The 22,424-nt window shown below is 36.5% G+C and overlaps 7 protein-coding genes across 11 annotated transcripts; 2 read left to right on the top strand and 5 right to left on the bottom strand.

The window, feature by feature from the left end:
* Positions 1-361: 361 nt before the first annotated feature.
* LOC108565869 (mesoderm induction early response protein 1) lies at positions 362-3,829 on the bottom strand. Of its 2 annotated transcripts, none has more exons than XM_017925531.1 (6): positions 3,283-3,829; positions 2,421-2,634; positions 2,278-2,357; positions 1,802-2,185; positions 1,538-1,742; positions 362-654 (listed from the first exon to the last, which is right to left on the bottom strand). In XM_017925531.1, exons 1-6 carry the CDS (start codon positions 3,487-3,489, stop codon positions 530-532), a joined length of 1,215 nt encoding a protein of 404 aa, XP_017781020.1. In that variant the 5' UTR covers positions 3,490-3,829; the 3' UTR covers positions 362-529. The 2 variants fall into 2 exon arrangements, with proteins under 2 accessions (XP_017781020.1, XP_017781021.1); XM_017925532.1 differs by having other exon boundaries at positions 2,287-2,357; positions 3,283-3,828.
* A 355-nt stretch (positions 3,830-4,184) lies between these two features.
* LOC108565873 (protein BCL9 homolog) lies at positions 4,185-8,653 on the top strand. Of its 3 annotated transcripts, XM_017925539.1 has the most exons (5): positions 4,185-6,117; positions 6,183-6,411; positions 6,464-6,636; positions 6,696-7,796; positions 7,959-8,653. In XM_017925539.1, the coding sequence occupies exons 1-5, from the start codon at positions 4,584-4,586 to the stop codon at positions 8,114-8,116; spliced, it is 3,195 nt and encodes a 1,064-aa protein (XP_017781028.1). In that variant the 5' UTR covers positions 4,185-4,583; the 3' UTR covers positions 8,117-8,653. The 3 variants fall into 3 exon arrangements, with proteins under 3 accessions (XP_017781028.1, XP_017781027.1, XP_017781026.1); XM_017925538.1 differs by having other exon boundaries at positions 6,488-6,636; positions 6,696-8,653; XM_017925537.1 differs by having other exon boundaries at positions 6,696-8,653.
* A 251-nt stretch (positions 8,654-8,904) lies between these two features.
* LOC108565863 (NAP1-related protein 2) lies at positions 8,905-9,805 on the top strand. The gene is made up of 2 exons (XM_017925523.1): positions 8,905-9,173; positions 9,244-9,805. Exons 1-2 carry the CDS (start codon positions 8,931-8,933, stop codon positions 9,778-9,780), a joined length of 780 nt encoding a protein of 259 aa, XP_017781012.1. The 5' UTR covers positions 8,905-8,930; the 3' UTR covers positions 9,781-9,805.
* On the bottom strand, positions 9,805-10,407 carry LOC108565864. The gene is made up of 2 exons (XM_017925524.1): positions 10,291-10,407; positions 9,805-10,239 (listed from the first exon to the last, which is right to left on the bottom strand). The coding sequence occupies exons 1-2, from the start codon at positions 10,358-10,360 to the stop codon at positions 9,836-9,838; spliced, it is 474 nt and encodes a 157-aa protein (XP_017781013.1). The 5' UTR covers positions 10,361-10,407; the 3' UTR covers positions 9,805-9,835.
* A 186-nt stretch (positions 10,408-10,593) lies between these two features.
* Positions 10,594-12,390, bottom strand: LOC108565865. Its single transcript, XM_017925525.1, has 5 exons — positions 12,045-12,390; positions 11,739-11,963; positions 11,180-11,654; positions 10,968-11,127; positions 10,594-10,914 (listed from the first exon to the last, which is right to left on the bottom strand). Exons 1-5 carry the CDS (start codon positions 12,360-12,362, stop codon positions 10,647-10,649), a joined length of 1,446 nt encoding a protein of 481 aa, XP_017781014.1. The 5' UTR covers positions 12,363-12,390; the 3' UTR covers positions 10,594-10,646.
* A 1,861-nt stretch (positions 12,391-14,251) lies between these two features.
* Positions 14,252-15,074, bottom strand: LOC108565861 (Na(+)/H(+) exchange regulatory cofactor NHE-RF2). The gene has a single exon (XM_017925522.1). It carries the CDS (start codon positions 14,823-14,825, stop codon positions 14,343-14,345), a length of 483 nt encoding a protein of 160 aa, XP_017781011.1. The 5' UTR covers positions 14,826-15,074; the 3' UTR covers positions 14,252-14,342.
* A 3,031-nt stretch (positions 15,075-18,105) lies between these two features.
* On the bottom strand, positions 18,106-22,364 carry LOC108565871 (tetratricopeptide repeat protein 39B-like). 2 transcript variants are annotated; one of them, XM_017925535.1, is made up of 11 exons: positions 22,070-22,364; positions 21,562-21,738; positions 21,355-21,425; positions 20,308-20,327; positions 20,111-20,215; positions 19,718-20,059; positions 19,496-19,661; positions 19,113-19,441; positions 18,894-19,061; positions 18,374-18,838; positions 18,106-18,319 (listed from the first exon to the last, which is right to left on the bottom strand). In XM_017925535.1, the coding sequence occupies exons 3-11, from the start codon at positions 21,406-21,408 to the stop codon at positions 18,232-18,234; spliced, it is 1,737 nt and encodes a 578-aa protein (XP_017781024.1). In that variant the 5' UTR covers positions 21,409-21,425; positions 21,562-21,738; positions 22,070-22,364; the 3' UTR covers positions 18,106-18,231. The 2 variants fall into 2 exon arrangements, with proteins under 2 accessions (XP_017781024.1, XP_017781023.1); XM_017925534.1 differs by lacking the exon at positions 22,070-22,364 and having other exon boundaries at positions 21,488-21,569.
* Positions 22,365-22,424: the final 60 nt, after the last annotated feature.

The following is a 22,424-nucleotide window of genomic DNA, read 5'->3' as shown; positions in this document are numbered from 1 at the left end:
CTTTTTTTTTAACATATATAAAATATAAATTATTCTTTATGAATTTACAATTATTTACAAAATAATTATTGTTTTATTTAGATAATGAATTGAAATGATTCTATGGACTATTTAAATAAAATATAAATACATTTATTCACAGGGTGTTCAATGTTTTTTTTTTTACCTCTTAACAAAAATACAATTCTAGGGCACTTCATCAACAACGACTCTCCTATATATATTAACAGTAACAAATTGTCAGCTCTATTGTTCTTGATTGTTTTATTGTTTTTTTTTTCAACCGTTAACCGATCTATTAATAAATATATTATTTATACACGTATCATACAATTATTTAAAATAAATAAATAAATCCACCTAAATTGAATTCGGCCAAGAATTATTATTTTTTTACTTCACCTATAAATAATAAGATTTACTTTACATTACATATACAAAGGAAAATGTCGAAAGTTATTTACACAACTCGTCGGATTATATAATCGGCATTTTACAAAAATAGAATTGAATTCGCTGCGAAATTTCATCAGATTTGCAAACTTGGCAAACGAGTGATGTTGGTTTGTCGTATGAAAGAATAGTATTTTTGTTTTACATTCAATGTATTTGTGATGGGACGCCGTTGTAAGCGACTAAACCCAATGGCATTATCTGCAAATATATATATGAATCAACAATTTGTTATCGCATCATTGAACATATAAATATAAATGTGTAAAGATATATATGTATATATAGTATTAACTTGGTGTTACAAAATTTGTACATAGTTTCAATATTTTAAAAAATGTGTAAATATTGCTTATAATATCCTCCAGTTTACTGAGTGCAATCAACGTTGAACACCTTATGTAGTTATGTCTGTTCCGAACAAAAAAAAAATATTGTTTTGAAAGAAGTTCTACCCTGAAGTGGATGCTCGATCCTAAAATTGTTTAAAAAACGCGAAACTTTGAAAACAATATTTTCCTTTCATCGCTATTGCGTAAGTCTACTTAAACACTAAATTATATAAAAAAATATATCTATTGTTTTGATAGATGGTATTTGGGAAAATGCTTGAAAATCATTGGATCTTGTAGACCGGCAACTAAAAACAACGCAATAAGTTAATTAGTGCTAACTTATGACGCCATAAGAATTAATTAAAATTGTAGTAAATTAATTATGACTATTTCCCTTGAGACTTTCCCAAATATCATATATGCATGTAAGTCGGAATCGAATCTTTATAGTAAATTTGAGGAACGTAGTCTTTCCAAATCTTGTTCTGCTCTGAGTGAATGTCTTTTAGTTAATGTATTGTATAGAAGTCTCATGAATTATGAACGTCTTTTTCTTGTTTTTTTTTGTTTGTTTGTTTGTTTTATTAATTAAATATAAATACTGTGTGTTTGACCTCTATATAGCGCATATAAAAATATATGTATATATAATATATATTTGAAATTTTGGTTAACAATAAATAATAACAACTACGCTTCTGAAAAAGATTTCGGAGTTTGAGGGGCTTGCGGAGTTTTGTTATTTTCACCTGAACTGAATTGAACATTTGGCGACGAACTCCTATCACGGCCATCCTGGTCCTCCAAAAACCTGTCCATAAAGTCTGTAAGGCCTGGATGTAACGCGTACTTCTTTTTCTCGAGTCGCGACTTGTTTGCGAATATGTCGTGTCGCTCAGACTTTTTCCAAAGGTAATAAAACTGCACCAACTCACCGACGGACCTTGTGCGCACCTAAAAATCACATATATCTTGTCAGAATAGGTTTATTTATTGATGGTCATGTGAGCTACCTTGTTCTGTTGGATCTGATGGAAGTTCTTACCAAACGACCGGACACCGGACTCAAAGTTCCGGCATTCTTCCTCTGACCACAGACTCATCGCGTCCGCGTTCGGCAAAGTGTTAATGCTAATACGCCGTATTGCTTCATCTACATTATGACCACATTGCTGAAGCAAGAACAAGGCTTGCTCGTCATCCCTAAGCTGTGATCCCATAGGTATGACGGACTTATTCACAACTGCTGCTTTCTTTAAGAAGTTTTCGATCACTAATCCGTTCAAAATGTTTGGGTTCCATAACAATTTATCCTCATTCTCATAAGGCAGCGCGTCGTCATAATGACATAGTCCTTCCGGTATTTGCGCTTGATAATCGCTTCCCACCATAATTGTCTGCAAAAAATGCCATTACCAAAGATTCTATGTAAGAAATAAACGAAATGAGGGTGAGTTGAACGATAGATGAATTGAAAAATGAGAATAACCTTATTAACCTTTCTCCATTCTTCTTCGTCGGGACTATAGTCATAATCCTCCTCTTCTTCTTCGCTAACTCGCGAGACAGCTATAAATCAACAGAATTAACACTTAATTATCGAACATTCAATTTGAGATTAGCTTTACTTACATCGCAACAGTCGTGATGCATCTTCGTGATCGGTAATAGGTTCATATAATACATGAAGGCCGGAAGGTTGCTCAGGTGGATCCGGCTCGCTCTCCTGCTCTTCCATCGGTTCCGGATCCACCTCATCCTCCTCCTCAATAGGACTTTCGTTTTCCTGATTTTCATTATGATACCCGTATAGTTTTAAGAGTTCCTCCAAAGGCATGTTACTCTCCTACAAAAATATTTGATGATACTGAATAAAAACAAATTTAATTTGATACATGTTGGAGTATTTAATTAATGATCCAGTATAATAAACTTTTAATAAACTTGGGTAGCATATATATATAATGAAATCTTAATATTCAACTTACCTTCTAAAAAAAAAACAAAATATAATTTAAACAACTTTCAAGCAAATGCAACTGTTGAGTGTGGCTTTGTAAGTAACAGACATTATTTAAATTGTATATAATTACTTAATGTATTGTATTACATTCTTTTCAAAATAATGGTCTTATTTATTTTGAATTATGTAGTAAATAAAAAAAAGATAACATTCCAATTAAATAAATGCTATATTCCAATAGGAATACACACATGAAAGGTTGTATATTTATAAGATTTCACATAGCAAATTTTAATAAATATATATACAATAGGCATTGTTGACATAAAGCTTATCCTATAGTATTTGCAGTTTCGAATCATATGTTCATATGTTCTTCATGCACTATGCTTGGGGGTAACTCTACAAACATGTTGCTTGCTGGCAGTTGAAAGCTCTACAAAAGTTTATATGAATAAAAGTAAATGAACCATGTTCAAGCATGGCTTCTGTAGAAGTATAAGGGACAAACCATAGCATTTGAGATCTTACTTTCTGCAGACTGGAAAGCTCTGCATTTGGGTCTTCAGATTCCCCAGCAGCAAGAGCTTCCTCCTCTTCGAGTGTTCTTTCATCGTCGAAATCATTCACTAGCATATCCACAGAGGGATCGAAGAGCTTGTCTTTGGAGGGCGAAGGCGCATCTTTTCCGTTTTCATTATTCACAGCAACAACGTCACCCATGTTACAAATAAACATACATAACTATCTAGTGATTTGGGCCAAATAAAATTCATCCAGTATAATCAAAATACAAAACTATAAACAATAACATTCGAACGGATGGAAAGTGAGGTTATAGTAGGTGTGAAATGAGCGCGATATTTCCTCGTACACTTCATCGGTATTTCGATGTATTATCTGCACCCCATGGTAGTATCCATGATGGTGTCGCGATTCGGACCGCGTCGCCGTCTTTAGAGCGCTCTGGCTTTCGTAATACGACGAAAAATTCTTTTTCTGTTGCAAGTACGCTTCGACAAAAACACATCTGAAAAACTGCAGCCATTACAATTTGCATCACGTGAACAATATGGCCACTCGCGACATGTTGCCAAGTCACATAAACAAAACTTACATCTAGTTCAAATTGTAGGTGAAGATATTTTCGTTACGCTCCTCCGGGTCGCCCTGTTTCTGCACGTAAACAGCACCCAAACATTTTACAACTACTCTTTGTTCAAAACAGAAATTGTAGTTCTAGGAAGCATGTATCCAACGAGGGAATTGGGAAATTCCATTACGGTTGTAAGGGTGCAGTTGAAAGTTATTGGTGTTCCATACGATCCTTTGCAACGGTAATGTTATTTAGAGTTGTATACCTAACATTCGCTTTGGCAACATTGCATCGAAGTTTGTTTGCAGGGATTTTGGTTGCTAGAATGCAAAGGTTGGTAGCAACGCGTGTGAACAGTTTGGCATTTTGTGATGTGAGATTTTTATTAAAACTTTTTATTATTATCTAAACCTTAATATTTAATAAATAATGAATGCCAATGGGTTCTCCAGATGATGGATACGGAGGTCTTCCGAAGTTAGTGTACGTGCAGACTACGACGACGCTGTGATTGACTGTGTGCGTCTCTTGGTTATAACCCATAAGATGAAAATAAAAACTGCAGGAATGCAAATAAAAACATTAGAACATATGTGATGAGAAACATTATATTTCGATATTTAAACGATACGAGAGCTCGGAGTAATGATTTTCAGTGAACACAAACGGCTGGCGGCGCGAATGTTATCATGCTAACTGTTTTCATGACTAGTGGTGGCTGGTGTTAATTTAAAAGATGATCAAGGAAAAGCACGAGAAAGGATCAGATGGTGTCAAAGAAGAGCCGGGCAGCTCTGATAAGGATTCCCCCAGCTCAGATGTCCGTGTGAAGAAGGAGGATGACCCAACTAGTAGTAATGTTAATGTGAAAAAGGAATCAGGTAGGCCGGTGACCAAGAATGGTGGTGTTATTGGCTCAACTAATTTGGGCTCATTGCATGGCTGCACTGAATTAAAAACAGAAACTGAGGATACCCCATCAACAACTGACACCTCGAATGCTGCACTCAAAGAGGAAATAGATCCCGATATACCCCGAGGTGCCTTCTCATTGAATCTGCCTTCTAGTGCTCCAGTGCAGCCACCGGATGGGGTTCAGCCATTGGCCAGCAATGTTATAAACAAACAACCTAGTAGCATGGAAGTGCAATATATGCAGCAGCAGAGTCAAATATTTGTCTTCTCAACAGTGCTGGCAAATTCTGGTGCTGAAGAAGTTATACATGGCCGGTTCCCTTCAATAATTGCATACCATTGTGCCCAACCTGGAACAAAGAAATATCTTGAGAAAAACCCCCTTAAAATTACACAATTCAATAGACAGAATCCTGCACAGTGGCTTAATAGTGTAATGAAGAATAACTGCAAGCGTAGTCCTGGCATTGGACCGAAAAGTCAGCCTTCACTGGATAACTTTTTGGGCCCAGAAGGTTTGGAGGACATGGTTGGTCTTGGAGATGGTGATATGCCATGGGATCAGAAGAACAATCATCAACTGGAAAGTTTAGACAGTGTCAGTAATGGATTACCAGATGTCCCAGACATGGACTCCTGCAGTCCATCACTTGCAAATGTGCAACCCTCATTGCAGGGTGTTAAAGTGCCTGATAAAGATCTTACTCCTCAACAAAGACAGCACCGTGAAGTACAGCTGTCAACCCTGAGAAAAATGCAAGAGATGTTGTTTCCTGAAGCAACAAACAGTAACCCAACAGGTACACCAACAAGTGGAGCACCAACAACTGGTCCTCCACCAGTGAGTGAGCCAATAGACATGCCCTCAACAATGATTTCTGGGAGCCAAGCTCAGTCCAACATGCCAGGACCAGGGCCTCAAAACCCTGGTAATATGATGCATTCAAATATGGACTGGCCTAAGATGCAACAGAACTACTTTGACAAAGGAAAGCCGATTCCTAGGGCTGCAACAGCAACAGGACCTCGCCTTCAAGGCCCGCCTCCACCATATCATCAAACTCCTAGATCCGCTAGTGTTCCAATAGCGTTACAAAGCCCAAGTCCCGCATCACCGAACAACCCCACTTCAAACTTATCATTGCCGTCACCAAGGGCTTCATCCGCATTGAATTCACCCGCTGACTCTAACAGGCCATTCGGACTTAATAGACATATGAGCACAGGGCAAAGTCCCACTTCACAAGACTCTCCATCACGTCACAATCACAGTAATCCTGGCACCCCAGTTTCATCACATTTATCCCCTAGCGTAACCACAAGTACTTCAGAAACAACTACTCATGCAAGGCCAGGTAATTTAGTTTGATCTTTAATATTTATTACTTTAAGATTTCGCTAACCCCGTATTCAATTTCAGGTGACAACTTATTTACTAGAACCCTCCAATCCATAGCAAAGGAAATGATGACTACAAACCCATCTGCTCCCACCAGCGTCGCTAATACTGCTTCTAAAGAACCTAATCTCATGCCAGTTCCATCTCCACAGCAGATACAATATTTAAATACTTTTGAAGGCCAAGAATTAATAATACAGAAGCAACCAAATACAAGTTTAAATAAAGAAGGGAACATGATTTCACCACCGTAAGTAATTTCGAAATAGTATTATCGTTTTATATGTATACCTCATTTCCAGTGTTTTACCGACAACTATGGACAGTGGTTTCCCGGGGAATTCAGATATGGCTCATAACAGAGTGTCCGGTCCAAATACACCAACGTCTATTGATGTAGGTCCGAGATTTCCAGGAACACCTTCCGATGGCTGCAGATTTCAAGTACCGAGCCCTCATACTCCTACAGCTCAAGGTATGTAACTTTTGACCTAGTTATTTTCATTATTTTATAAGAGTTTTTTCGATTTTCAGGAGATAAACCTTCGAGGCTGAGTGGATCTGGTCCAGGACTAAGTCCGCAGACGTCGGGACCACCATTGAATGATCCAGTAAAAAGCGAAATGTACCCATCACCCACACCACACATGATGGACGTGACTAGGTTCCCTGGGCCGAGTGCATCTCCCGGTACGAAAATGGGCAATTTTGTGAACGTGTCGCCGTCAGGAAAGAGCCCTCTGGACATGCCGAACTATGGCTGTGGGCGCGGTGACAACGTGCCACTAAATCCAAATTGCACAAGTACAATGTCGGGAAATCCAAAAGTCTCACATTTCGATCCGATTTCTTCGCTTGCTCAAATGAGTCAACAGTTAACAAATAGCGTGGCTAGTTCCTTGAATGGGCAAGGAAATCCAGGATCTGGTATGATGAATTTTGGATCCCCGTCAATGCATATGATGGATATGGGTGGCTGTCATGGAATGGGTGACATGGACCAGGCCTCTGGTATGATGGGAATACCAATGCAGGGTCCTCCTCACGGTTTTCATGCCAATTCCCCGATGGGCCCGTTACGCTCTCTATCTCCAAAATTGCAAGGTGCCTTTCCTAATCATATGCCAATGCCTCGAATGATGGGTCGTCCGCCTGGTCCAAACCCATACAACGGCGCTAATGTTCAAGTGAAACCGAATGCTCCAAACACAATCCAGTATATGCCTGCGAAATCACAAGTTGGGAACGCTCCAGGTCCCAGAGGTCCACCTAGTCTCGAATTTTTGCGATTTACAAGCCCTCTATCCAACATCGATAACAAGATGCCATCACAAAATCTACAATACTTTCCGAATTGCGGCCCGAATAGTGGACCAATGGCAGGACCAGGCGGTCCAATGTCGGGTCATATGGGACACATGGATGGACCTCCCATGCAGGACGGTCCTATGGGTGTCGGTCCAATGATGGGTGCTCCAATGGGTAACGGTCCAGGGCCGATGATGGGACCTTCCATGGGAATGCCCGGAGGCATGATGCCCATGATGAGACCCATGCGACCTCCACCTGGTATGATTCGAATGCCGCAAATGGGATTTAATGGTCCCCCAAATAACGGAGGTCCCGGAGGAGATGGTATGTTTAATCCTGGTCCACCTAACATGCCAAATCCCAATTCTCAAATGTTTGTAAGCGGATCTAAAGGGAGCCCCATGGGCATGGGTGCTCCCGATGCAAGCCAACCCTTGCCGCCCTCAATGGGTCAGAGTAATAGCTTTAAAAATTCCCCATTCGTAGGACCCACAACGGCTGACCCAAATTACGCACAACAGTTCCACAATTTCCAGCAGCAACTTTATGCGACGACAACTCGCAGTCAAATGGGAGGACAGGCTATGGGTCCAGGTCCAGGACCTCCGCACACTCAACAGCCACCCTATTATAATCCAAAATAACCGAACCTAACATTAACGTTGTGGTGCTGACTTAATAACTATAACTTAAGTTAATATGTTGACAATGCTGATTGATGACTATGATGATGATAATGATGTTGAGTGGAGTGCGTGTTAGTTGCAGAGAATTTTGTTTTATTTTTGATATTACTAATGAAGTAACCTGGCAATAATATGATGTGAACTATATTACTTTGTATATTATCTTGTCTGTTGATGATAAAATGAAATGAAAAAAAAGATGAACACATCGTATCGCATCGAATCCAAGTGCAGTTAAGGGTTGGCATCCACTGTTCATGTACAAAGCTGCCGGCCCTACGTGGGCAATATATATATATATAATTATGCCTGAATACGTGACGCTATTCTGGAATTGTGTACATTTGCCATAAAGACAATTTTTAAGTTTTATTTTACATATTATTATTATGTTGGACTCTGTTTTATTAATATATTATTTTATTAACTATTAGAATCAGACCCTATTGGTTCATATTGAGGTTTCACTATTGCTCATTTAAGTTTATTTCTATCCATCTGTTAATCATATTTCTGTAAGTTTATGAGTATTCATGAATGAAATGATAACAATAAAATTCTATATTAATTATATATCTATTCCCTTTACTCTAATCTCCATATTATGTTAACCAATTTCCCCCTATTTTTTGTTGCATTCAAACTGACCCTTTTTCCTTTTACTCACGGTGAGGGCGCTGCTGTTCCGAATTATTGATTTTTGAATTTTCATAGTACTGCCTTTAATAAAGTCTGTATGCGTGTGGTGAAGACGTCCAGTGTGTTTTGAACCATGGCAGATGTGCCTTCCTCAAGGAAAATGAAGAAAATTGAGGAAGAAGAGAAAGATGCTGATGAACATACACAATCTTATTTGGAAGAAGCAAGCATGGTGCAAAAGGATTTGGAAAATGTTGCAAAGTGTATGATGAACAAAATATTAACAGTAGTACAAGAATTTGATGGTCTTAAAAGGCCATTGTATAACAAAAGGCATAGTGCTCTTAGTTCAGTACCTCATTTTTGGGCAATAGCAGTATCCTTTATAAATTATATATTAATTAATCAACTAATATATGTATATTATATTCCTATTATATTTATAGTTTATGAACCACCCAAAGTTGAAGTTACTTGTGGATACCTCAGTTGAGGATTGCTTCAACTACTTATCATATGTTCAAGTTTTAGATAATGAGAATTTAAGGACTGGATATCAAGTGGTGTTTGCATTTCATTCTAATCCCTACTTTTATAACACTGAATTAATAAAACATAATTCCTATGATAATGGTGTTGTATCATCAAGGAATACAAACATTGAATGGAAAGAAAATATGAATTTAAGTACAGACAGAAAAAGGAATGGGAAAAAAAGAAGTCCACCAGTAGAGAATTTCTTTGACTGGCTACAAAGTTGTAACAGCAACAAACATGACATTGTATGTGATATTATAAAGGATGACCTTTGGGCAGATCCATTGAAGTACTTCTTTCTGCCTGATGATAACTGTGAGGATAATTCAGAATCAGAGAGTGAGGATGATGATTATGATGACCTGCTGGATAGTAACGATGAAGAGAGCCATGATGAGGAGACAACAGAGAGTGAAGACAATAGAAAACAAAATAATGTAGATTAAATATATTTATTTAAATATGATTTTATTTATGGCACACATACAAATTATCAATATATTACTTTAACTTAATTTTTGATTTTTTCTTAATTTCCTTGATTTCATTTAGAACTAATGCTACATTAAATCTGAGTTTATGGAATGTTGGTATATCTAATCTAAATGTTATAGCTTTTGTATTAAATTGGTTTACATTAATCAACACTGCATTCACTTTGGGTACACTGAGGTCAACACGCCAATTATATGTGCAAGGTATACAATATTCATCCAAACATGCAATGTTCTCCTTAAAGAGATTGAGGAAGCTTTCTGGTGGTTCGATGTGATGTATGGTCTGAAAGAATTCTTCTTTGCTTAGTTTCTTTTGCAACAAATTCAATTCAATTATAGTGGTAACAATTTCTTCATTCTCTTTCCTTGTAAACTTCAAGAAATTGGGAACCTCTTCAAAGTTCCGCCCTAAAAGCAGTATAACTAAAATAATTAATAAGCATTAAAACTGTTAATTACATTTTATCAATTTCCTTTGGTCCTCTTCTGGAAGAGATATGATTTTATTAAAAACTTCTTTTCTATACATTTCAATATCAATACACAACAATAGACAGCTGTAACTGGGTGTAAGGTTACTAGGATTTGGGAACTATATTTCTTTTGTAGTGTTGGTAAGACTTGTTATGATTCAATTTTAAATATATTTGATTATATTAATGATGATTACTACTATTTAATTAATAATTTTATTATGAAAAAGCAAGAGCTTTTAAAATTATAGTAGTAGCAATAAAATTTACTTATATGATGTATGTTTATTTTGTAATAAAATCCAATAAATATTTAAATAATGTTTACAAAATTATATAATGTTAAAGTATTTCGGCTTCTAGTATTGTAGACTCTGAGCAGATCGCTTGTAAAGACTGCGAGCTAATGAAAACGCCCTTCTTTGTTTCGTTGATATCAGACCAGGATACCGAGCTCAAGGAGTAAACTGCACTTCGAATGCTCATTAATGAATCATTTGGCGTATCTTCGTTAAAGAAGTTAAGAAGTAGATGGCTTTCTGTAGAATGCTTCTTATCGCCAGTGAGCCATGCCCAAATTCGCATATTACCGAAACGACCCTTGATCATACTAAAAAATGGTTGATGCTAATTTATAAAATTAAAAATAGAAGAGTAATTTACTTTTCATGATTAATCTTCAGGAAGAACAATTGATCGTTGATGGATATCAAATAAGTGCCTCCTGTTGGAATTTGCGATAGGAGTAATCGCATTTTGTTATTGAAATATTGAGTCAGAGGTCCTGAGTGGTTATTTTTAAAATGATTTATAATGTCCGCTCCTGAAGATAATATTCATTAATTAATATATTTCATTTGTAAATTGCAGAATACCTTTGATTAAGCAGGTACAGTATTTTTCGTAAGGGCAGTGGTACAGAATGCCTTCTTGAGGGTTTGCTGAGATCATTGAGATGTCGGGGACGTGGAGGGTTTCAAATGAGCCATGGTATGAACCAGGACGAGGTTTGTGCGTACGGTGGATGCTGTTTATTGACCCCGTCCTAGCGATGGATGAACTGTCTGGGTTGAATATCTCGCTGGATGAAAGTGATTTCGCTTTCATGTTGGAAGCGAATTGACCATCGGAGAGTAATTGTTGGGCTTGCGGATGTTTGCTGGACAGGTTGTCCACCGAGGACGCCTTGCCGATCAGTCTGGCCAAGAATTTATTGGTATGGGCTTGCGTGATTTTAATGCTCGGCGGTGCTTTCTTGGATTTGATCTTGAAAATCTGCTGCATCTTTGCTGAGCGTGCTTCGTGCGTATCCTCACGTAGATCGAATGCATCCGTGAAGGCGTTGTACACCTACGAATAGTTTAATTATGATACCTAACGAGTTTTTAAGTATATTCGTAGAAAGTTTTGAGCGTAGCGGACGAGCGCAAATACCTGATCGGCAAGTAAAGATCTTCCACTGGTGAACCGAACTCTACAAACCGGACATCTTTCACTTTTCGCCCTGCAGCGCATACAAATCAGGTGCCCATTGTCGCACTGATAAGTAGGTGGAATCGCAGTGTCCAGACATACTGGGCATTCCAAAAACGTTAGGACCGAGGATAGGCATGCCGACAGTTTTTGGAGATTGTTTGGCATAGGACCGCAACAGAGCGTCTGAAATAAAAGTCAATTACCAAAGCCTTAATTTTCACACCAGTTTCGTTTTTTTTTGTTATTGTCTTTTATCACACTCACATCCGCCGAACAATTGGCTCCGACCCCCGCATTCCAAAGCAACAGAGACACCTGACCTGGATGCGACCTTACCAGTTGACCTACATCCGAGACCCTTTGACCCACAATATCCTCTCCGTTCACTTCAAGTACACAATCACCAGCCCTCATCCCGGCACTGTACGCGGCCGATCCCACATCCACCCCGCTTATCCAAGGATACGGATCCCATTTGCCTCTTGTCAGATGAAACCCGCAACTTCCGGTTTCCGGTTTCTCTATCTCTAGCAGCCTAACGGACGGACTGAAGTGATCCTCGGTATCTGCGTCCGACAACATTTTACGCGCTTCTGAGTAGTCGCCGCGACGAAACCATAAGCGCAACCTTTCGAAACTTTCATCTCGATTTTCAATACTACAACCAAGGTTTCTACCGACTCGTCCAACCTTCACATACAATATTTGAAAAAAAAAAAAAGAAATAAATAAAGAAGGATAGAGACAACATCCAATGAAGAAGAAATAGAAGAAATCATTACGTAGAAAATTCCTTGTTTGATTGCCTATTATAACTTTGCGAATGCTATGTATCTTGTGCGTTGCAATTTTAACAGTTTTAGCGCGTGCTTCGCAATGAAATAAATATACAGGAATGGTGTAAATAAAATATAAATAACACAAGAAAACATGTCCATACATCAAGGATACAAGTATTTCGATCGATTTCAAATTTGAAAGACGTTTCATTCTTATCAAGGATATTTCATTCGTAACCCAACTAGATTTTAAATAATCTAATTTTAATCGTCATCAGCATTTAATTTAATTGTTAACTAATACAAATATTTTTTTTTATATACGTGCTTAATAATAGTTTTTCATATTATATAACGATATATTTGTCAAATTAAGTAAATCGTCGAGTGTATGTATTTCCATCAACCAGCGGTTAAAAACGTTTAAAGCGCACAACGGGTCAGAATAATATTTGTTGATAGCAAGTGCTTTATCGGAATTCGTGTCGTTAGTGACTACAAGACTGCTTTATTGCAGGATTGTTCTAAACAAAAATATAACAATTAGTTTTGTTTTCAGTTTGCAACGCATTTCACTAAATAATGATTTTTTTTATTGTGAATGATCTAATACCACAATATGCTTTGTTAGCTTATCACAAATTCTAATAATTATTAGTTTGATGAATAAATAAAAAAATCATTCATTAGATGTTTTATTACCAGATTGTAGGAAAATCCATTATTTTGGATAAAAACAGAAAAATACTTTGTTATATACAAACTCGCATTAACATTAATTCTTATTGAAAACGTAAAAACAATTTAATTTAAATAATGTTTTCACCAGCTAAAGGTTTTGATCGCAATACAGTATACACAGTCCGTATATTTCCAACTAAACTATTTTTATATAATTATCAATAACATGATTATATATATATTTTAATATTGATTTAAAAAACCGGTATTTATGCATAACAAATCCTAATTCAATTTAACCTCGTACAATCTAAAATTTCAAAATGACTGTGAATAATTGATTTCTTGTTATATTTAACGTTTTTGGCAATACAAATGCGATTTAATAAATATATTTCTTGGATTTTTTTCCAATGATATTGAATTGCAATAATCTCATGAAAATAATGTTATGGAATTAATGCAATAAGCAGCGGAAAATTTCCAGATTGTTTATAACAAACAAACATAAAAACAACTTTGGTTAGTATATTGTTTCTCGTATATTGTGCGAGCGTTTAAATGGAAATCGTAATTGGTTTTTAATGAATTCATCGAGCGATTCGGGATTTCCTGAACGGTCGCGGTATGATGAAATCAGGCGTTGAACATTTTCGATTTTACTTTGTGAACTAACTGTAGGATTCCGAAAAAAAAAGCGCGTGCGAAGAGTTACGAAGGTCGTTCGCACTTATTTCTTATTTAATTTCAGTTTTCTCCTTCACCTGATTTCAGCGTCGTGCAAAGCAAAATTCAAGTAAATCGTGTGTTTTATAATAATTTATTTATTTTCTAATAATATAAATATATCCTTTTATTTGTAGTATAACATAGTCAACGCTTATATATTAATGTGTGTGTATATAGGTATGTGTATATAGCACTTAAAGATGTATTTCTAATTGGAAAACTATAGCTAGAAAAATAAACAATTTTCTAATCACTCGATAACGTAACACCTCTTCGTTATTACTGATATTTTAATTATTTGTTTTCTGTTGTTAGGCGTGATACTTATTTTTGTTGTAATTCCCTCTACGAAGGACACTGAGACGCCGTATTTTTAGAGTTTCTGTATGATGTCGAATTTCTTTTTGAAATCCATGGTTTCCTTCTTTGGGTCGAACTTCTTTCTGGCGGCCAACTTGGCCCGCAGCTCGGCTGCCGTCATGTTCAGATTTAGAGTGCCGTTCTCGTTGGACTCCTTTGAGGATTTGTCCGTCGCGTTCTTAGCAATGTCCGGGATGATGTTGTTAACCGGACTATCCTCGTCGGGATCGATCACGAGGAGTTTAGTCTCTCCTTGAACGGCTTTGATGAGCTCGACGACCTGCTTGTGGGTCTTGTTGGAGATGTTCTCGCCGTTCACTTCGATGATGCGGTCACCTTGCCGCAGACCTGCAGACTCCGCTGGCGACTTGGCATCCACCTTACCGATGAACTGGCCGGGCTTGCTCTTTTCCGCGTGCAGGTCGAAGCCGTAGCCATCGAAGTTGTCCCACTTCATGATATGGCACAGGCGGGCATTCGTTTTCTTCGAATCCATCTCTTCCGCCTCGACGATGAGCTGATGTTGATCCTTGTTCTTATCCAAATATCCAACAGATGTGAATACTTCTTTTTCTTCTTCTTCGACTCGTTACTTTTCACAATAGGAAAGTTGGAAACATTTCGCGGCGGGACTGTCGTGTGTGCTGGTTATGCAGCGTTAGCTGGCGATTGAACCGGTCGCGATCAGTTCTCTTCACTAGAATGTGGTACTACTGGTACTGGTTTGGTACTCGAGCCGCGAGCTTAGCTCAGCAGCGCTCGTTGGAAGTGGTAAAAATGACTCAACTCTCTACCTGCATTCGAACACTACGCATTTTACAATAGCAACAACTTCATTTCACTCTCACATTATTTACTACTCCTTACAGGGAAAAAATTCGAAAAATCATCCTCAGATAAACCTATCTATGATAATAGCGCAGATAAGCGATGCACCACTTTCAACACAGAAAACTGCACAGAACGTTCATTCAAAATAATATCAATTTCATTCATTTCCGGTATTAACATCTTGTAACTCTTATCTCCAAAATTATGTCATAGACTTCTACATCAAATTTAAATAATATTAAAGAAAATTCATTAATTTTATTTTTCTTTCCTTCAATTTGAGTGTTCAATATCTTTTCTAACTATATTGGACGAGTAATAAGCAAAATATAAATTTTGTTATTATTACTACTTTTTATTTACTCTAAAACGAATATTAATATCTAAAATAATTCAACAAATCTCTTTTATGATTAAAATAACAGCGATGAAGATTATCATAGCAACGGTATTGTTTTCATAGCAACGTTCAGTTTCCATGGAAACCGCGTTCTTCGCCGAGTTAATATTCTGCAGCGATGCATTCCTCCGCAGGTTATAGCACCAATGGAACCTCTTCAACTCGACTCGACCGTAATTAGCACTGAATAAAAGGTGAGAATGAAAGAATTCCATTGCCAGAAAGTTAAAGCTCGTTCTTCACGGCGGTAATTTCGTGCACGCATAATGCGAGATAATCACCGGTCTTCGCGATGGATTATGTAAATGCGTTTCTCTGTTGTTCATTTGTTTTGTTGTTTGCAATTGGTATATTTCCGGTCGCATATTCAATGTTCCCACATTTATAGTTAGATGCATCGCAAACAATAACAATTTATGTTTCATATGCGCCTTTTACATTTTCAATGAAAAATTTGCAAATTACAGCGCGATTATGTCACGCTACATATGGAACAAATCAATGATGTATTCTGTTTATATAATATACATGTATTAAATGATAGAAAAAAGAAGTAGTCTAAATTACATTTGCATGAATTCGCTCCAGTTTTTGTCACTGGCGCATCGTTTGTGAGTGATTAAGAGGAAGTCAACATGTGTGCATAATCTACAGATGGAAATGGCATAATCGAAGGTTTAGCGGTGGATGGAATCGTAACTAATTAAAATCAAATTTCACGATGAATCCAGACGAAATCACTCGTACAATAAGCATCTAAAATTATACGTGCATAATCGTGGGTAAATGAGGAGGGAGATGGAGTGTGAGTAAGAGAAAACAAAAGACACCAGGATTACGTCAAGAATGGAACTCTTGGGATTCCGTGATTCCTAGAGTTAATGAGTACACGCTATTGCGGCAATATGAAATCATATATATATATATATATTTATATACACATATCTGTATATATTTATATAAATATGCATATCTATATGTATTTATATACAAATGCATGCGAATTAGTGAAGGTCGCAGCAAGGTCTAAGTTTTTCCCGTGGAAGAATTAGTTGGACAAATAACGTTCTCATCTCCAGTTTGCATATCATTAGAGAGTATTACATGAGGTATACAGGTCGTCGGAGCAAAATCGAGATCGGTATTGATGGGTCTTCAATCGATTCGACCTTCCGTGTTTCGTTCCCGTCCGATGATTCCCAGGTGTTAATTGCCAATTGAAGGCAATTACGATAAGCGAAGTTCGTAAGAGAAATTTAGACTTTTCGTCCGTGCACAACAATTGTTGACTACAAAACGGGTAATTTGATTAACGAGACCTTGCCGTGCACCTCGTGAGGCTACGGTGTCATCATGTTTTCTTCTATACGTTTTCTATTATTTTTTTTTTGTATATATGTGTTTATTTGTTTTCGTGTTTCCTTCTACTACTTTCGATTGCATATTGGCTTGGCTTCTGTTTGGTCATTATTATTTTTTCCTTCTCTTTTCCCATTCCTGGGCAACCTTCGACAAGGTCGCATCGACTGTGTAAACAGTTCTATAGAATAATGCACTCATTTGAATAGCAGAAGTTAACCACTGAATCAGATGTGTTAATTCTATTGGAATCCGATGTCGATAATATTTCGAACGCGTTTCAACAAAAAAAAATGTTGTTAACGAATTGCAGCTTATATCGTCCGCATTCCGAAGGCCATGTTGCTAAATTCAAATCAACCGAAACACGTCTGCAAGTTCAAAATAACACGTCAAATCAATAATTGATTTTTTTTTTAATAACCAAAATGCATGACTATTTTATCAACTGTTGCCCTATGCAACGTGAAAAAAATGACAATACTGGACATATTTTGCAACACGTTCAGATGGAAGTGTTCAATTTGTCAAAATTGAGTAAAGATATAAAAAATTGCTTGCGTAAAACAATAGAAAAAAAACAAGCAATTATATTTTCTGGAGTGTGATTTTAATGATGTTTTGTTTACGTTTATTTATAGAAAAACCGCAATGATATTCATGCGCATTATCCTTGGAAAATCTTTATCAAACAGTTTCGCGAAACTGGGCCAAAGCCATGTAAATATTTATTAAACTGATATGCAGTATTACCTTAAAGACTTTATCATAAATTGCATCTAATTAATGACTTCATTCAAATAGAAATAATTATACAAAAAAAAATTCAATTTAATAACTTTCATTCAAATCTCTTAATAATTATAAATAATTTGTTTTGTCTATAAAAAAATAACAACAAATTTCGAGGACAAATCCAATTTTAATTATATGGATATTAATAAAAATGTAATGGACAGGTAAGAAAAGTGAAATAAAACAAATAAATTTTAATAACATTAAGGTGGAAATGCATTTTTTTTCTTTTTATATATATTTCTTTTATACAAAGACAACAATTCAAATACACAGCCTATATAATAGAATATTAATAACAAAAATAATACCATTTAAAACAAATAAACATTATAGATGAAAACAATAATAAAAAAAAATATATCTACAACATTTACTATGTTGTAAATCAAGACTAATACTATTTTCAATGGGATTTCGTTCCTGAGGAATCAAAACAATTTTGTAATAATAGTAATATAATATATAGATACTTATATTAAAAATAATTCAATCTGTTTGTACCATCTCAGGTACTTCAATTTTGGTCTTTCTTCAATTCCGTAAGGGCGGTGTGAATGCGGAAGTGAAGACGAGATTCCAACGAGTATCCGGAATAGTTCCTCCTATAAAATAATTCATTGTAATTTAATCGTGGATTGCGTATATCAATAACATACTTAGCATCCTCTAAGGCTAAAATCGCTTTCTCCTTGTTGTCTGCGTCCCATTCCAAAAGAGCCAATTCTACTATAGCGTAAGGGACGATATAGGTGTCATCGATGATCTCTTTTTGTAGTGAGATAGCTGCCTCGAAGCACTCCATTGCTTGAAGAGGACTTGCCATCTGCTTTAGGCAAGCTCCCTTCAAAAGCAACAGCATAGCGCGATTGTCATTATCGTACTTGTTCAGTGGTACTGAATAGGTTAAGTTCCTCAAGGCATTCTCAATGAGTCTCAGTATGTTTTCGGCGACTTTAAAGTTTTTCTTAAGGACCTTGAACATGTTCCAGACGTACATCAGTTCGATGATTGGTAATATCAAAGTATCTTTTTGGTTAAAGAACCTCTCGGACTTTTTGATAACGAACTTCTCCATAGGCAAAGACTTTCCTGCAATGCGCTGTTTATATTTTGGGACATCTCTGAAAATACATCTTATATAAGAGAAGAAACAAAAAATGGAGTTCAGTAACATACTTCATCAGGTTTTGCAAGATGCCTAATTGGGATTTGTTTAAGGTCTGGTCTTCGTTTTGCATCAACATAATTGCTGCTTTTTGATAGCTGTAAACCGTTCTGGACCACCTGCTGCCTTCAAGTAAATAATTCGCATACAACGTCGCCTCTGCCCAATCCGTTTTCAAACTATAAATAAATCGATCAGGACACCTGTTAAGAGTAAATTGAAAGTTTTACCAGTTGACCCAGAGCAATTCCCAGAAGCAAAAGTGATGGAATTGCGGCCACATCTCCTGAGATTTCCAGGATTTCTTATACCACTCCAAGCTGGAGTTTAAATTACCCTTCATAAACTCTAGTCGCCCTTTAAAGAAAAGAAACCAGACTCCTTGAGGGTACTTTTTGAATTGTCCGACAAGTATCTCTTCGCACAACTTAAGATCACCTTCCTGGTGACTTAGAACGTATAAAACGATCAAGTGATAACCCAATAAGGTCATGACGCATAATATTTGCCTCAATCCTTGCATGTTATACCCAGCCAACAGATCATTTATACCGACGGTCTATAAAAAAAAAACTTTAAACAATTAATACAAAAAAAAAGATGAACTGCGCACTTTATTTCCAGAAAATCCTATAAACTCCAATAGTTTGATTACGCGTGACGGAAGCATGGATATCATCAAATTAAAAGTACCGATACCCATTTTGACGCCACTCTCGAAGTGCACTTTGGACGTGTCCTTGGACCAGTCATGCTTTTTTAATATTTGCTGACAATCTCTGCAATTAAATGAAAATAGAATCTAGCCACGATTGTTTTATTCCTGCTCTGTTACTTGTAAGAGTTGTAGCAAGATCTAATCTTAATGCCGGCCTTGATGAAACTGCTCAATGTTTCGTCTTCGAGGAAGGTAAGCATGGATTTCAAGAGTAGGCATTCCGCGTGGCAGAGTTCCGCATGAGCTTCTACTTCAGTGTACTGCTCAAAGTTTGGTTTCTTCACCATCTTTCCGAGAGACTCGCCGATGGTATTCTTTTTCCTGTACCTGTTGCAAACCGCCAGAGAATGTTTCAGTGCTTCACCTGCACCAACCAATTGTTTGTGCTCGAATGTCAGCATTGCTTCGAGAAATGTAAAAACCGCATTTCCGAGGGCATGGTACATGCTTACGTTAGACCTACAAGGGGAGATGTTATAATGGATGAAGCGCGTAAATAATTATTGTTACCATGGCTTCATGAGATTTTTAGCTTCCGCGAAATTGTTGTTGAAGAAGAAATTGATAGCTTGCTGGGCCTCCTCAACAGCCTTGTTAAGGCTCATATCCGAAGGCCTAAATAATAACAAAAAATATTATATTTAATACAAATTTATACAAAACATAATTTAATTTTTTTTTCTAGTAAAATTGATCCGTGTGCTTACATTTCAATAGCATCTTCGAACTGCAACAAAATCGAAAATTACAATTAATTAAGTAAATATTTCCACTAGTAAAAGGTTCATTTCAAGATCTAATATCTAGTTTTTGAGTACAAACATTAGTTTTTTCAATAATTTCAGAACTGTGGTTTAAATATAATAATTTATAAATACACTGGTATCAATTATCAACTTATATCAATATCTCAGATAAATTGTATTTATTTAAAAATGAATACAATAAGAGAATGAGCAATTGAAAAATATATGTGCCGTGGAACATAAAAAGTAAACAATAATAATGTGAGATCGACGTATTCAACGAAAAGCAATTGAATTTAATTAAATTGGATTCGTACGAGTTGGAGAAAACGCAGGAAAAGCCCAATAAACGTCTCAGAAAATTGATGGTTTATTATGAATAAGAAAGCTAGATGGTTTGCCCATTACGAAAATCTTTTTATTTCTGCTAAGAATAAAACCGCGGATTATACCGTGAATAAGAAAGTACCATTAATATTTCTTTGTTCAAAATAAATAAGAAAGTACATTGAATCTTTCTTCAAAACATAAAATATTGAAGTTAATGATGATTTTGTAACTTGAATCAAACTTAAATAAAATTAGATTATTTTAAATTTTCAATAATATTAACTGTCTCGAATCAATCACATCATTTTTTTAAGTAAACAGTAGATAAAATAATGAAATGTTTTAAATGTTTGTAATTTTGAGATATAAATAAATTTATATGTTCTTCTAATGGATATAATTTATATTCATTTATTCATTGTCGCAACAAGTGGAAATGGACAACAATATACAAAGTGGATACAAAGTTCTCAATCATTTATTTGCATTCAAAATGCATATAGAAAAATTAAGATTTATATGAGTTTTAGAAAGTCGCGAGAAGATCTCTCTGCGAGAGATAATATTTTTGACATTATTGTTACTCTTCAATTTGCAGGGGAAAGTGCGGCTGAGAAACTAGTTTGCTTTTCTGGTAAAGTAAAAAAAAATGTAAAGATTCTGAATAAAAGAGCTTACCTCGTCATAATCATCTTCGTCGAAGTCGACCGCATTTTCCCCCAGGTTACTCATGTTGTCCGTTAAAGTCACTACAACAAACAGAAACAATTGATGAATGTCGATGTTGTGTCGAGCGCGCAGTGCTCGTTACTTGCTGTCCGAATGTGAAATGCATCATAGAGCAGCGATGCGTTGAATTTGGTAAAAGTAAATGAAAGTACGAACCTCCTTTGGCACAGCCGAACTCGCAGGAAGTAGCTGTAGCGATATAATGGGCTTTTCCTTTATCCGATTATACTACCTCTTGTCCGGATAGTCAGATAATACACGGCGACGGTGTAATCATAGACGAATAAGAAGATGAACGCGCTCGCACCTGGCTTTTATTTTCAATATGTAAACCTAGAAACGAATTAAATCCAATCAGCGGCAATATAATCAATTACGATAAATCCTCAGTAATTAAGCACGGTAATTGGATGAACTCGATGCGTGATGGTTTTTTTTTTACTTGATTTTGTTGATTTGTAAGGTGATGATGTTCAAAAAGAAATCCTTATAAACAACTCGGAACGCATGCGTCGTCTCCACTAGAACTTTGGCCTTCTTCAGAATCGTATCTGGTGCGCTGCCAAAGCCTAAATAATCCACCCTTGTGTCGCCGTAACGAGGATTAAACCACCCCTATTGATTTTTTTTTTCGACGAAGAGTTTCGCGCAGCTCCGCTCTTACCAAATATTTATGATATGCAGGGTGCTAAGTATCAGGAACAATTTTTGGAGAAGCGTCGCATCATCTGACTATAGTTGTAGGCACTTGTACAGAATATGTTCAAAACTTCCTTCCTCATCTATAGGAATCCTCTATCAAAAGAAACACATTTCCGCGACTGTTGTCAGTTTTGCGACAACGACGTGGTCGTCGCCGTCGCCGACGTCGTTTTCTTCTCCATTAAGTTAATATGACTGGAAAAAAACAACTGGTGAAAGCCAGACGCAATCGAATCACTACACCCGAAACGCGATTTTCATCGGCAGCTTAACCTTCACTACGTCGCCCACGCGACATTACGCAATTACTCTGTGGA

Source organism: Nicrophorus vespilloides, unplaced genomic scaffold (assembly GCF_001412225.1).
Source record: "Nicrophorus vespilloides isolate i.1.1-1 unplaced genomic scaffold, Nicve_v1.0, whole genome shotgun sequence".
NCBI lineage: Eukaryota > Metazoa > Arthropoda > Insecta > Coleoptera > Silphidae > Nicrophorus > Nicrophorus vespilloides.
Note: the sequence above shows the minus strand (reverse complement) of the source record. Positions and strands in the feature narration are given on the sequence as shown.

Excerpts from the sequence above, each read along its gene's own strand:
- LOC108565864 (XM_017925524.1), bottom strand. The coding sequence starts at position 10,360 with ATGTATAGAAAAGAAGTTTTTAATAAAATCATATCTCTTCCAGAAGAG. Across the intron at positions 10,240-10,290 it reads CCAAAGGAAATTGATAAAAT|GGCGGAACTTTGAAGAGGTT; the intron begins GTAATTAACAGT and ends TACTGCTTTTAG.
- LOC108565865 (XM_017925525.1), bottom strand. The coding sequence starts at position 12,362 with ATGTTGTCGGACGCAGATACCGAGGATCACTTCAGTCCGTCCGTTAGG. Across the intron at positions 11,964-12,044 it reads GAGCCAATTGTTCGGCGGAT|ACGCTCTGTTGCGGTCCTAT; the intron begins GTGAGTGTGATA and ends CTTTTATTTCAG. Across the intron at positions 10,915-10,967 it reads CTGAAGATTAATCATGAAAA|TATGATCAAGGGTCGTTTCG; the intron begins GTAAATTACTCT and ends ACCATTTTTTAG.
- LOC108565873 (XM_017925537.1), top strand. The coding sequence starts at position 4,584 with ATGATCAAGGAAAAGCACGAGAAAGGATCAGATGGTGTCAAAGAAGAG. Across the intron at positions 6,118-6,182 it reads AACTACTCATGCAAGGCCAG|GTGACAACTTATTTACTAGA; the intron begins GTAATTTAGTTT and ends ATTCAATTTCAG. Across the intron at positions 6,637-6,695 it reads TCATACTCCTACAGCTCAAG|GAGATAAACCTTCGAGGCTG; the intron begins GTATGTAACTTT and ends TTCGATTTTCAG.
- LOC108565871 (XM_017925534.1), bottom strand. Across the intron at positions 20,060-20,110 it reads AAAAATCTCATGAAGCCATG|GTCTAACGTAAGCATGTACC; the intron begins GTAACAATAATT and ends CTCCCCTTGTAG. Across the intron at positions 19,062-19,112 it reads GAATTGCTCTGGGTCAACTG|TTTGAAAACGGATTGGGCAG; the intron begins GTAAAACTTTCA and ends ATTTATTTATAG.
- LOC108565863 (XM_017925523.1), top strand. The coding sequence starts at position 8,931 with ATGGCAGATGTGCCTTCCTCAAGGAAAATGAAGAAAATTGAGGAAGAA. Across the intron at positions 9,174-9,243 it reads CTCATTTTTGGGCAATAGCA|TTTATGAACCACCCAAAGTT; the intron begins GTATCCTTTATA and ends TTATATTTATAG.
- LOC108565861 (XM_017925522.1), bottom strand. The coding sequence starts at position 14,825 with ATGGATTCGAAGAAAACGAATGCCCGCCTGTGCCATATCATGAAGTGG.
- LOC108565869 (XM_017925531.1), bottom strand. The coding sequence starts at position 3,489 with ATGTTTATTTGTAACATGGGTGACGTTGTTGCTGTGAATAATGAAAAC. Across the intron at positions 1,743-1,801 it reads ATCAGATCCAACAGAACAAG|GTGCGCACAAGGTCCGTCGG; the intron begins GTAGCTCACATG and ends TGTGATTTTTAG. Across the intron at positions 655-1,537 it reads AAATGTTCAATTCAGTTCAG|ATAATGCCATTGGGTTTAGT; the intron begins GTGAAAATAACA and ends ATATATTTGCAG.